The sequence below is a fragment of the Capra hircus genome, chromosome 3 (assembly GCF_001704415.2).
Source record: "Capra hircus breed San Clemente chromosome 3, ASM170441v1, whole genome shotgun sequence".
NCBI lineage: Eukaryota > Metazoa > Chordata > Mammalia > Artiodactyla > Bovidae > Capra > Capra hircus.
Genome location: NC_030810.1, coordinates 99,897,533 through 99,912,532, shown reverse-complemented (window position 1 = coordinate 99,912,532; position 15,000 = coordinate 99,897,533). Strand labels below are relative to the sequence as shown.

The following is a 15,000-nucleotide window of genomic DNA, read 5'->3' as shown; positions in this document are numbered from 1 at the left end:
TTTAGAAAGTCTGACAACATATGTTGACACTGAAGCCATGTTTCTTTACGGCCATAGGCTAGAGCTGCATAGCTGCTGTCCCTTTCAGATGGATTTTTCCTTATAATCAACCCACTTCACTCACCTAGGTTACTTGCTGGAATTTCTAAACATTTGCCCCTCCTAAATTAAAGTGATTAAAATGGTAGCCTTAAATTAAGAGAAATGAATTTGCAAAAGTGTAACTGTGAACAGAAATTTAAAAGGGGGTAATGGTGGTTAGGATGCGGCTGTTTATGGAATACTAAAGCTCATATCCTAATGTCCTCTCATTTATCATATACTTTACCTCAGATGATAAAGAATCTGCCTGCAATGACGGAGACTTGGGTTTGACCCCTGGATCTGGAAGATTCCCTGGAGAAGGTAATGGCTACCGACTCCAATATTCGTGTCTGGAAAATTCCATGGACAGAGGAGCCTGGCAGGCCACAGTCCATAGGCGTGCAAAGAGTCGGACACGACTGTGCGACTAATACCATATTACAATCAATTTCTTTATAAGTGAAAATATATTCTGTTTCACTCATAACAGTCTTCTACTCCTGATTCTATTACTATTTTAAAATATATACAAATAAATGACAGGGGAGCTCTGACTTCAATGTTCTTATAAACAATCATCTTGGATATTTTATCCTTCTACATTAAATATTATTAAGATTCTGACTGAGATTACAATGAATTTATAGTCTACATTTTGGGAAAGAATAACAATACCAGATCTTTCCCTTCAAAATTATATATCTATCGCTTCATTTACACACATTTTCTTTAATATCCTTTCAGTTCAGTTCAGTTCAGTCGCTCAGTCACGTCTGACTCTTTGCGATCCCATGAATCGCAGCATGCCAGGCCTCCCTGTCCATCACCAACTCCCGGAGTTCACTCAGACTCACGTCCATCAAGTCCGTGATGCCATCCAGCCATCTCATCCTCTGTCATCCCCTTCTCCTCCTGTCCCCAATCCCTCCCAGCATCAGAGTCTTTTCCAATGAGTCAACTCTTCGCATGAGGTGGCCAAAGTACTGGAGCTTCAGCTTTAGCATCATTCCTTCCAAAGAAATCCCAGGACTGATCTCCTTCAGAATGGACTGACTGGATCTCCTTGCAGTCCAAGGGACTCTCAAGAGTCTTCTCCAACACCACAGTTCAAAACCATCAATTCTTCGGCGCTCAGCCTTCTTGACAGTCCAACTCTCACATCCATACATGACCACAGGAAATACCATAGCCTTGACTAGACGGACCTTAGTCGGCAAAGTAATGTCTCTGCTTTTGAATATACTATCAAGTTCAAAAATTCTTCTCTGTAAAAGCTTTACATACTTATGTTATTTTGGGGTAAGGTTTCCTTACTTGGGGGACAGGAGGCATTACTTTGTGTTGCAAAAAGAATCTTTCTTCCCTAATTACATTTAAAAGAAAATCACCACAATTTAACCATTTGTTTCCAACTTCAATAAATTCTGCAATGTACATCCTTTGAAGAAAATTTTGCATTTCTGATTTTTTTCTTCAAAATAGATTTCTGAGTCACATTCCTGGGTCAAAGAGGATGGAGAGTTTATAGGCTCTCAATTCCTCGAGAATTTCTGGAGGACAGATCATTTTAAGCTTTTCAACAAATTCTGCCAAATGGCTTTCAAGAAAGGTTCTAATTTATACTCTTACCAGCAGTACAGAGACGTCTGGCTTCCATTAGTAAAAAGAACTCCATTCTTTTGATTAGTGTGAAAAGTTGCATTTAAACTTCTATTTCTTTGTATAGTTGAGTTGAAAATTCTTTTCTTTAATTTATGTCTTCTGCCTGTCTCCATTCGTTGCTCTATCAGGATGTTAAGTGTCTTGTCCTTGGAGTGTTTAGTTTTTACAATACAAAAATAGTTCCAACAAACAAATGAACAACTGGTTGCTAGTCCATGACTACTCAACAGTGGCAGAGACCCACAAAGGTGCACTGGGCCCATCAACAAACTTACAGGGAGAAGTTGGCCTTTATGCTTCATGGCAGAAGCAAGCCTTTCATAAATCCTCTAATTATATTGTTAATCGGTTACTATTAACATACATAGGAAGTCTACTGCTCTTCTATGTTGAACTTGAATCTGGCTATTTAACTGAACTTTCTTATTCATTGATTCTATGTGGGCCAAGGGTTTGCAAACTACAAACCTCAGGCCAAATCTGGTCTGCTGCCTGTTTTGTAAATAAAGTTTTATTGGAACACAGCCATAACCATTTGCTTATGTATTGTCTATGGCAGATTTCATGATAGAACAGTAGAGTTGAGTAGTGGCAATAGAGATCCTATGACCTGCAAAGATTAAAATACTATCTGGTCTTTTATAGAAAAAGGTTGCCCACCCCTGACATAGGTAATCATATTATCTGCCAATAATGACAATTCTATCTCTTCTAAATGCATTCTTCTTATTTAGAAATAAAGGGAATCTCAACCTAATGGTGAACAGTAATGATGATAAAGGGCATCGCTGTCCTGAAACGCTTTTACTATTTCACCAGTAAGTGATTTTATTACAGGTTTCTGAAGATAACCTCCATTGAGTTGAAAACATTTTTGGGGTTTAGAATTTTATTTTAAAGGACAGTACTTTATTTTGAGATTATTCCATTCCTATATTTTTCTGTGAAATAGTAACACAAAGTAGTTGTTCATAAAAAAATCTTCACATGGTAAAACAAAAGCTGGCAACCCTATATTAATCCATGAACTAGGTCATGAAACCTAAGTCTAAGAAACATTAGGTTAAGTTTTCCAGACTATAATGATATTTACAGCAGAAACCATAAGTGGAGATCATTTAGCACACTGCTTTTCTTACTCAAAATTATACTGAATTTACATATGTAAAGAGGCAGCACAGAACATAAGCTATGGGTCTAGACAGGCTTGGGTAGGAACTCTGCCAAATACCATAACCCCCTACCCGGCCCCTCAACAGCTGTGAGAGCTTAGGCAAGCTATGTAATCTTTCTAAGTCAGTTTTCTTCTCCTTAAATGGGGACAATAGTAGCAGCCACTTTAAATGCTGTTCTCAGGACTAAACAACCTGAAGTACACAGAGCACTTTGTAGAAGTATCTGGTCAATTATCAATTTTCAATAAACGTAGGTGCTATTACTGTTATTACTTTATGTTCTTCTGATGTGTGTATAAATCTTTATTACGTAGTACCTGAAAGTAAGACCATATCTTAATCTTTTGTGATACCAAAGCAGACCATCTCAAGTTTACAATCCAATGGAAGGGACAAGGATCATTCCACTGTGACTGGGTTAATACTAAGAAATGGGTCAATAAAATAGAATATTCATATATTCATACAATCACAACAAGTATATAATTTGAAGAAATATTGGGCTATTTTTATTTTTCCACATAACTGTTTATCCTTCAATTGTGTATACATGTGTATGCTTCCTGCACCAAGCAAACAACTTACAAATATGTATGCAACACAAGGAAAACACTATTAATACGGGGCAAATAAGATCAAATACGAGTGCTCCAGCACTTTGGAAAATGCTGGATACAATTTTGCTAAGAATGGAGTAAATCAATATGGAGTTAGGAGTAAATATTTTCATTTTTCCTAATTACACAGATTTCATGAAGGGGGCAAGATTTCAGAAAGACTGTAAGAAAAATGGAAATACATAAAAATCACAAAACAGAAGAAACAGAAAGAAGTACAATCAGAGAGTATGAACAGGAGATACATTCTCCTGGTTAAATAAGGAGAAAACAGGCAGAGCATAGATAACAGACAAGTTTTCAAAAAGGGAAGAAAAACTCTTTAAAAGAAAAATATGTGTATTACAAAAACAATTATAATGAACAATATAGACAAAATACCCTTAGATCTTCAAGCATGTGCAACTTTTATAATTCTTACTAATGGGTAGGATGGCAAATTAAAATCCTGAATTTTCTAAGCTTAGATCCCAGAGAAGAGTGAGAATTTACTTACTTCACTAGAGCAGCTGCTTCAGGAAGTACATCAGCAAATGATTCACGGAATATGATTGCGTTTTTCCTTTTACAGTTCTGTATGACATCATTGGCAAGGTAAAAAAGATTCAAACGGTGGGGATACGCAGCTGGAGATGAGAAAAGACAATAAAGAAAACCAAATGAGTCAAGTTATACTTAGTGTAACTTACTCCAAACACAGACAGACAAACTAATGGATCAATTTACTGCACCTAATGCCTAAAAACCTTCACTGCTTTGGGTTAAGTTCCTGTTCAAAGCGTTCCTTTGAGCAGATTTCCACTTTACTTTGTATATGTTTGACACTAAAAAATACATTAACTTTGGAGAAGCTAAAATAAAACTGTTTTCCCAAACATCTGGGAAGATTAAAACCTGAGCTGAAGTAGTTCAATTTGTTGCAAAAACACCAGGGTTAGTGGAAGGAGTGTGGGCTTTAGGATCCAATCAGAATGTGACCGTAGACAAACTGCTTAACCTCCTTTCCATTATTATTGTAGACAGACTCTTTTCACCTTCCCATCTACTGGAAGAGAGGCCCCGCTGCCACTTTCATCACCAGGTGAATGTACTGGGAAGTAAGTAATTTGAGCCCCAAAACATACCTCAGTCAATCTTTTTTAAAGGTCCAAGGCAAGGCCTAATCTGTTTACTATCTGGAACCTTGAGCCAAGCAAACCCAAGTTTCATTATTATCCTGAACAATCTTAATGTCCATATGGATGATTCATCACATTTTCTAGTTTCAACCTCAAATTCAGTGACCTCCAAGAACCACTTCTTTCTACACTTTCAAATCACCCTTTCTGACCACAACCACCCACTCTGTTCTGTCTGTCCTTCAATTTCATCAAGGTCTCTTTATTTTCTCCAACTCATGTATAGTCTCTTAGAGTCTCTTCTAGTACTCAATTCTTTGCCAATCCCAGAGTCTTTTTGATCCATTATCTAAACCACTCATATTAAACCTGCATATACTTTTCATTCTCCCTATAGTTTATAGCCTATCACATGTATTCAACAAAATCCTAAATCTGGATCAATCCAACTGAATGTCTTTATTGCACCTATATTTCTGTCCCTGGGTTCTGCTGAAGAAAAATCACACCAAGAGTATTGAAACAATTCAGTCTCCTCCTCACTGGGCCCTCCTTCCACGTGTCTTTAATTAGCATCGTCTCTAATTCGCTGCTGGACCTATTTCGAACTTTTACCACTCTTGTGATGCACCCTTACTTATACCACATTCTTTCTCACTCTTAGGAGATAAGCTTAATATGCTATTTCACAGAGAAGCAGAAATCATTAGATGGAACTTATGTTCTCTCAAAAAATGTATCCATGGGGATTTCCCTGTGGTGCAGTAGTTGGGAGTCTACATTTTCAATGCAGGGGGCACAGGTTTGATCCTTGGTTGGGGAACTAAAAGTCCATACGCCATAGGGCTCCGACAAAAAAAAAAAAAAAAAAAGGAACCCATATTTAAACCAGTCCAAATCAATTTACCTGAGTCGGTTAAGATCTTTCAGATTTAGGGATCTGAAAGAGTATTATATAGTCACTGTCTCCACTTTGATTTCTAGCAACTCCATAATTATAGGAGCTACCTTTTTTCTGTACTTAAAAGATATGTAATCCACTATATGTGGAGTTTTATATAACACATGCTATCTCATTTAAGCTGCCATCACTCCACTCACACGGCAGTTACTAAGGTTACCAATAAACTCCAACTTACTAAACCCAACGGCGAGTTTTTTTTCCCCCCACATTCAAAAAAAGCTTAATAGCATGATTAAAAACATTTTCTTGAATAATGACAGAATTTCTAAACATGAAAGAGGATCAGTGGCTATACTTTATAACCAGTATTTGCAACTGGAAAGACAGATTTATTGCCCAGTCTTCATTTTATTACAAACAACCCACATTTACTAGTTCCCTGTGAAGTCATGACTATTGCTTTGGGAATGAGTTCCTACTGCAATAAAGTATAAAAAATATCTTCCATAATTGGACTGTGACCTACATAATTGAGTAAACAGTTAAACATCCTAGAAGAGTTGGGTGTTTTGTTTTTTAAAAAACATTCCTTTTACACACTACAAGGTAATAATTAGTATTTTGGCTTTTAAAAATCCTACATGATATTCAGAATGGCAGTCCCCAAAGGTCCTCCTTTCATATAACTGAACATGCAGACCCTCTTCCGGAGTGTACATTATCGGGGTGGACTCAGAAGACCTCAACCTCCACATGTTTACATGGGTTTGAGAACAAAGACAGCATCATCCAGAATGTAGTAGTCATTATACATGTCGCCCTCACACGGGTATGGCAGTCTGGTGAAAGCTTCAATAACAAAACCAGCTCTTCTGAAAACGTCTGGCAGACTATTCACTTGTTTTTCCCAATTCTGTTCCTTGATTTCCAAAATTTCCAATAGTTTATCCCATTTGCCACCTACGTTCTCCACATAGGGATGAAAAGGTAAGACCAAAGAAAGGATGACCCTGCCTCTGGTTGGCTCCAAGACATTTCTGATATCTTTTTAACAAAGTCAGAGAGTGATCACAACGGTCCAGCAAAAGCTGATGACATCATACTAAAACCCTATCTTCTGCCATTCATTTATACCAAGCACTCTGTATTTCTTCTTCTATAGCTGCCATGTCATAGTTTCAGACAGCTCAGTGGCATAAATTTCTTCAAAGTGAGGGCTCATGAATTTTATGACCTCTCCATCTCCAGCACCTAAATCAAGAAGTCTATGGGTTTTCCAGTCTGGGTTAATTTTAAGCAGTCTCTGAAACGGATCTGGTGAAAACACAAACATTGAGCCTCTTCCTAGCAACCCACTGATAGATGTTCTAGACATAAATAGGTTAAAAACAGTTGAACCAGTGATATAATTGGATAAACAGCCAGTCCGATTTCTCACTGCTGTTGTTTAAGAAGATCTGTGTTCCTTGATCAAGGTAACTCTGAACAGAGACAGCCTGGAGTGACTTACATAATTTCTCTCTGTTGCACACACACCACGGTGGTTCTTGTTCCTGCCGCCCGCGGCCGCAGCCAAGGGCCCTGGCCACTCATCATGTTCACTTACAGGCAACGGGTGAGCGGGTTCCACAGGATCGACATCCTCCGCACCAGCTACACGGATGCCAGGCTTAGGCACAGTCAGCCCGCGAGCAGCTCCACCCGCGGCTGGGGCCAGCCGCCGCCTCCAGCTAATGTTGCCGCAGCCGCCCAGGCTCAAGCCATCGCACCCAACTCGCCCATCCAGCCCTTTCAGGGCTGAGGCAGGGGGTCAAGGTGAGATTTTTCTAAATGCTATTTCTAACGAGAAGTATCATTTCCACCAGGCTTTTGGTACACAGAATAATCTAATAAACCCTCTTTTGGTCTCTGTCTTAATCGCTCTCTTAGTTCTCCTCTGACGTCTCTAGCTACTCCTCCATATATATACACAGGGGGCATGTACAGTTATAGGCAGCTCTGCCTGTGATCCTCCTCCTTTAAATGCTGATGCTTCCCAAGGTTCTCTCCTGAGCACTCTTCTTGATTTGTCAGTAGCATAGTGTTTTAAGATTTCAGGTTGGAAATCAGTCTGTTCCATTCCTGGCTTTGTCACCTACTAGCTTTAGCTGCTACTGCTGCTGCTAAGTCTCTTCAGTCATGTCCGACTCTGTGCGACCCCATAGATGGCAGCCCACCAGGCTCCCCTGTCCCTGGGATGCTCCAGGCGAGAACACTGGAGTGGGCTACCATTTCCTTCTCCAGTGCATGAAAGTGAAAAGTGAAAGTGAAGTTGCTCAGTCGTGTCACGACCCCATGGACTGCAGCCCACCAGGCTCCTCTGTCCATGGTATTTTCCAGGCAAGAGTACTGGAGTGGGGTGCCATGGCTTATACATTACCTAACTCTTCTGTATGTTACCTTTTTCCTTTGAGAAATGACAACTTCATGGGTTGTTAAAAGAATTGAATAATAAAATCATGTCTGTAAACCATTTAGAATAACACTCAGTCAACAGAAAATGGAATGCTATCAGCAGAACTATCCACATTTAACTACTACCACCTGTGTATCAATGACTCCAACATCCACAGATTTCATGTCTGGATTTCCCTTATCAGTCAACGCACACATCTACTTCAACATCTCAGAGGCACCCTGAACTTGATTTCTCAATATTTTATTAACAATCTTCCTCCTCGTCCATCTGTTATTGTTCTTATATTGAGCCAGGATTTCAGCAGTCTTTTTTGGCTCTTCTTTCTCTCTACCTAATCCTTGCCCCATTTTGATAAATCTGCAAGTCCAACCAATTTTGTCTCTAATATATGCCAAATTTATTTCCTCTTTTCCTTTTCTTCCTACCACTGCTCTTTGCTGGGTTATCACTTTTGACCTAGACAACTACTGCAATAACATCTTAACTGTTTATCTTGCCTTGGACCTAATCTTCTCAAATTTATTCTATACATTGTTGGCCAAATTCATCTTCTAATATGTAAACACTATCCAATTATTTCTCATATGAAATCTGTCAATGATTTCCAACTGCTTATTAGAAAATGTCCAAACACCTTCAGTTCAGTCGCTCAGTTGTGTCCAACTCTTTGCAACCCCATGGACTGCAGCACGCCAGGCCTCCCTGTCCATCACCAACTCTTGGAGTTTACTCAGACTCATGTCCATTGAGGCGGTGATGCCATCCAACCATCTCATCCTCTGTCGTCCCCTTCTCCTCCTGCCCTGAATCTTTCCCAGTATCAGGGTCTTTTCCAATGAGTCAGTTCTTCACATCAGGTGGCCAAACTCTGGCATCAGTCCTTCCAGTGAATATTCAGGACTGATTTAATTTAGGATGGACTAAAGGAACCTTTAGGTTGGATCTCCTTGCAGTCCAAGGGACTCTCAAGAGTCTTCTCCAACACCATAGTTCTTTTAGCATCAATTCTTTGGTGCTCAGCTTTCTTTATAGTCCAGCTCTCACATCATTACATGACTACTGGAAAAACCATAGCTCTGACTAGATGGACCTTTGTTGGTAATGTAAGTAATGTCTCTGCTTTTTAATATGCTCTCTAGGTCAAACACCTTAGTTTTCACTCATTTTCTGGATTTTTACCTTCTCTTCCAGTCTCATCTCTTCCCTTCAAAGTTCTACCTTTAATGAATTACTCACAGTCCCTAGAAACACCTCACAAAGAATTTTCCTTTTCTATGATAACCTATCCAACATAATCTTCAGTGTTTTCTACTCACCCATAGAAAAAAGCCCCAAATTTTAAATTTAACTCATGTCAGATTCTGACCCCTCTCCACCTCATCTCTACTTTTCCCCAGAATGAATCATCCCAAAGTTTTGTGTTCTTTTTCTTTTCTTTTTGAGCATGCCCCATGGCTTGTGGGATCTTAGTTTCCCCCAACCAGGGACTGAATTAAGGCCCTTTGCAATGAAAATACAAAGTTCTAACCAGGGAATTCCCACCCTCAACTACTACTGGAGAGATTAAGAGACTCAAGGTTTAGAGCAATCTAATATAACTAATCTGTATTCCTGAAATGGATACAGGTTTGGACGTCAGCTGTAAACCACATTTCTGGATCAACTGAAGAAATCTGAATGTGGTCTGGGGCTAGAGACAATGAAAATTTACAGAAATGGAAATAAAGAAATAATCAACTGGGGGGAAAAAAACAGTAATTACAGAATGATCTCGTGTTAGAAAAAAATCAATGAAAGAGATCAGAAAGAATATGGAATTAAGTTTTAAGAGGACAGATCTCTAGTTTTTTCCCTTTTACCTACCTGTATTCTAATTTTCTATTAATATGATACATTTTTGATCCTTTCATAACTGATTAAGGAAATATAATAATTTCTGTCCAAAAAGTTTAACTGATTGTCTTGAAATAATTTGTATCTCAGCCTGGATCTGTTCTTTGAACTTCAGACTCAGATACCCAAATGCCTAACCAATGGCTCTCTTGGATGTTTAATACACAGCTCAGGCTCAACATGTGATGTTTTGATTTCTTAATTCTCTCCTCTCCTACAGTCTTCTCCATCTCTGTAAATGGCATTTCTTCTGCAGTGGCTTTTCTCAGCCAAAAATCAAGTCATCTTTGACTCTTCTCTTTCACATTACATATCCAATCAAAATACACATCTCATTAATGCTACTTTTTGAAATATTTACAGATTTAGGAAGTTACAAATGTGGGAAGAAAGAAGGTTAGAAATAAACTCTGTGGTGCTGGATCGTAATTGGAAGTCTGGTATGAATTCATAGTTATATACAGAAAACATACAGTGAATAAACCTATGTGTCTACATACAACTATTTCTTAAATCTCTCCACTGAAAAGGCCTAGAAGTAATAATATCCCAGGCACCTAATACCGAGATCTTTGTTTCTTAGAGGAACCAGGAGAAATGGCTGGTTCCAGGCCAGGAAAGAAAGTATCAATACAAGAGCTGAGAACATCTTATTCTAGTAAAGTGCACAAAGAGTGATGCCAAAGAAAACAGGCCCAACCTGCAAGAGGCTCCCACTGGGCAAATCTACTGAATGGATAAACTGGGTCAAAATCAATACTAGTAAAAGACTATGACCAACTGAATAAAGTAGCACTCCATGAACACATACTGATGAAAGTAATTAAAGAAATACACCGGAAGGGGAAAAGCCCACCTTATAATCAAATGCCAACCCATATATGTGTAAGGAATGAAGGAATTAAAAACCAACATGTGGCAAACATCACACCAAAAACTGACTCAAGCAACAATCATGAAGGGACGCTAAACCTGGTGAGAGACAGTTTAATGCAGAACAGGATTACTTGTAAAGTCTCAAACTTCTTGCCCACAAAACTGACAGATTAACATTTAGTTGGGTTCAGTTCAGTCGCTCAGTCGTGTCCGACTCTTTGTGACCCCGTGAATCGCAGCACGCCAGGCCTCCCTGTCCATCACCAGCTCCCGGAGTTCACTCAGACTCACGTCCACTGAGTCGGTGATGCCATCCAGCCATCTCATCCTCTGTCGTCCCCTTCTGCTCCTGCCCCAATGAACTGTGTCAACGTTCATTTCCTGATTTTGGTGGCTGTACAGATGTTACACAACAACTGTTGCAATGTAGTGAACTGTGTCTTCCCGAAATTTACATGTCTTCCCAAATTCACATGTTGAAGTCCCTAACCCCCAATGTTCAACAGTATGTGAACCGTGAACTTCTAGATGTTCAAACTGGATTTAGAAAAGGCAGAGGAACCAGAGATCAAATTGTCAACATTTGCTGGATTATCAAAACAGCAACAGGGTTCCAGAAAATCATCTACTTCTGCTTTATTGACTATGCCAAAGCCTTTGACTGTGTGGATCACAATAAACTGTGGAAAATTCTGAAAGAGACAGGAATACCAGACCACCTGACTTACCTCTTGAGAAATCTGTATGCAAGTCAGGAAGCAACAGTTAGAACTGGACATGGAACAATAGACTGGTTCCAAACAGGGAAAGGAGTATGTCAAGGCTGTATACTGTCACCCTGCTTATTTAACTTATATGCAGAGTACATCATGTGAAATGCTGGGCTGGATGAAGTACAAGCTGGAATTAAGATTGCAGGGAGAAATATCAATAACCTCAGATATGCAGATGACACCACCCTTATGGCAGAAAGCAAAGAAGAATTAAAGAGCCTCTTGGTGAAAGTGAAAGAAGAGAGTGAAAAGGTTGGCTTAAAGCTCAACGTTCAGAAAACTAAGATCATGGCATCTGGGCCCATCACTTCATGGCAAATAGGTGGGGAAACAGTGGAAAACAGTGACAGATTTTAATTTTGGGGGCTCCAAAAATCACTGCAGATGGTGACTGCAGCCATGAAATTAAAAGACGCTTACTCCTTGGAAGAAAAGTTATGACCAACCTAGACAGCACATTAAAAAGCAGAGACATAACTTTGTCAAGAAAGGTCCATCTAGTTTCTTTAGGTAGATATATTCCTAAGTATTTTATTCTTTTCGTTGCAATGGTGAATGGAATTGTTTCCTTAATTTCTTTTTCTACTTTCTCATTATTAGTGTATAGGAATGCAAGGGATTTCTGTGTGTTGATTTTATATCCTGCAACTTTACTATATTCAGGCCAAAGAACTAAATAGACATTTCTCCAAAGAAGACATACGGATGGCTAACACACACATGAAAAGATGCTCAACATCACTCATTATTAGAGAAATGCAAATCAAAACCACAATGAGGTACCACTTCACACCAGTCAGAATGGCTGCGATCCAAAAATCTGCAAGCAATAAATGCTGGAGAGGGTGTGGAGAAAAGGGAACCCTCCTACACTGTTGGTGAGAATGCAAAACTAGTACAGCCACTATGGAGAACAGTGTGGAGAGTCCTTAAAAAATTGCAAATAGAACTACCTTATGACCCAGCAATCCCACTGCTGGGCATACACACCGAGGAAACCAGAATTGAAAGAGACACATGTACCCCAATGTTCATCGCAGCACTGTTTATAATAGCCAGGACATGGAAACAACCTAGATGTCCATCAGCAGATGAATGGATAAGAAAGCTGTGGTACATATACACAATGGAGTATTACTCAGCCGTTAAAAAGAATACATTTGAATCAGTTCTGATGAGATGGATGAAACTGGAACCAATTATACAGAGTGAAGTAAGCCAGAAAGAAAAACACCAATACAGTATACTAACACATAAATATGGAATTTAGAAAGATAGCAATGATGACCCTGTATGCAAGACAGCAAAAAAGACACAGATGTGTATAACGGACTTTTGGACTCAGAGGGAGAGGGAGAGGGTAGGATGATTTGGGGGAATGGCATTGTAACATGTATACTATCATGTAAGAATCGAATTGCCAGTCTATGTCCGACGCAGGATACAGCATGCTTGGGGGTGGTGCACATCTGGTGATGACCCAGAGAGATGTTATGGGGAGGGAGGCGGGAGGGGGGTTCATATTTGGGAATGCATGTACACCCGTGGTGGATTCATGTCAATGTATGGCAAAACCAATACAGTATTGCAAAGTAAAATAAAATAAAAGTTAAAATTAAAAAAACAAAACAAAACAAAAAGAAAGGTCCATCTAGTCAAGGTTTTTCCAGTGGTCATGTATGGATGTGCGAGTTGTAGTATAAAGAAAGCTGAGTGCTGAAGAACTAATTTTTTTGAACTGTGGTTTTGGAGAAGACTCTTGAGAGTTCCTTGGACTACAAGGAGATCCAACCAGTCTATCCTAAAGGAAATCAGTCCTGAATATTCATTGGAAGGACTGATGTTGAAGCTGAAACTCCAACACTTTGGCCACCTGATGCGAAGAACTGACTCATTTGAAAAGATTCTAATGCTGGGAAAGATCGAAGGCAGGAGGAGAAGGGGACGACAGAGGATGAGATGGCTGGATGGCATCACTGACTCGATGGAGGTGAGTCTGAGTGAACTCCGGGAGTTGGTGATGGACAGGGAGGCCTGGTGTGCTGCAGTCCATGGCGTCACAAAGAGTCAGCTGTGACTGAACTGAACCCCCAGTGTGACTGTGTCTGGAGATAAGGTCTATACAGAGGTAACTAAGGTTAAATGAGGACAAAAGCAGCCTTGATAAAAAGACATGAGTGTTCTTATAACAGACATTGGAGAACTCTCCTTCCTCCCAAACCTTCCTCCACCACATGAGGACACAGTAAGAAGGTAGCCTGTCTACAAGCCAGGAAGAGAACTTTTCCCAGAGACTGAACCCGGTCAGACCTTGACCTAGCCTTCCCATCCTCCAGAACTCTGAGAAAATCTTCTGCTGTTTAAGCCACACTGTTTGTGGTAATTTGTTATAGCATCCCAAACTTATTAATACAACTATATATGGAGAATAGCTGTTTTTTATGGACATTGCTTCCCAGGTGGCACTAGTGGTAAAGAACCTGCCTACCAGTGCAGGAAACTGTCTCTTCCTCTACTGTCCCCTTCTCCTCCCGCCTTCAATCTTTCCCAGCATCAGGGTCTTTTCCAATGAGTCAGTTCTTCGCATCAGGTGGCCAAAGTATTGGAGTTTCAGCTTTAACATCAGTTCTTCCAATGAATATTCAGGACTGAATTCCTTTAGGATGGACTGGCTGGATCTCCTTGCAGTCCAAGGGACTTTCAGGACTCTTCTGCAACACCACAGTTCAAAAGCATCAATTCTTAGGTGCTCAGCTTTCTTTATACTCCAAGTCTCACATCCATACATGACTTCTGGAAAAACCACAGCTTTGACTAGACGAACCTTTGTTGGCAAAGTAATATCTCTGCTTTTGAATATGCTGTCTAGGTTGGTCATAACTTTTCTTTCAAGGAGCAAGCATCTTTTAATTTCACGGCTGCGGTCACCATCTGCAGTGATTTTGGAGCCTAAGAAAATAAAATCTGTCACTGTTTTCCCTTGTTTCCCCATCTATTTCCCATGAAGTGATGGGACCAGATACCATGATCTCAGTTTTCAGAATGTTGAGTTTTAAGCCAACGTTTTCACTTTCAGTAATTCTGGATAAAGTCACTACAAATATCTCTTAATAATATCTTTTAAATAGCAAAATTAAATAATTTTGATAAAGTCTAGCTTACAAAAAATTTTTTAATGGCCTGTGTTGTTTGTGTCTTATCTAAGAAATCTCCGCCTACGCCAAGGTCACTGAGACTTTCATATATAAAGGTGAAAAAGACTGCAAACTGTAGGATGTTTACTTTCACCCTTCCTCTACAACTAGATGTTCTAGCCAGAGCAGTAGGACAAGATAAAGGAATAAAAGGCATATAAACCAGAAAGGAAGAAATTAAACTGTCTCTTGTTGCAAACAACAAGATTTGTTCAAAAAATAGGTACTAGAACTAGTGAGTGAGTT

At 39.5% G+C, this 15,000-nt stretch overlaps 1 protein-coding gene and 1 pseudogene across 3 annotated transcripts in view; both read right to left on the bottom strand.

The window, feature by feature from the left end:
- The window catches only part of RPRD2 (regulation of nuclear pre-mRNA domain containing 2), a 91,260-nt gene that overhangs the window by 46,511 nt on the left and 29,749 nt on the right, over positions 1-15,000 (bottom strand). For all 3 annotated transcript variants that reach the window (XM_013962442.2, XM_018046033.1, XM_018046034.1), the window contains exon 2: positions 4,035-4,164. In XM_013962442.2, coding sequence (XP_013817896.1) covers positions 4,035-4,164 — 130 coding nt within the window. The remainder of the gene's footprint in view (positions 1-4,034; positions 4,165-15,000) is intronic.
- On the bottom strand, positions 6,298-8,365 carry LOC102175540 (annotated as a pseudogene).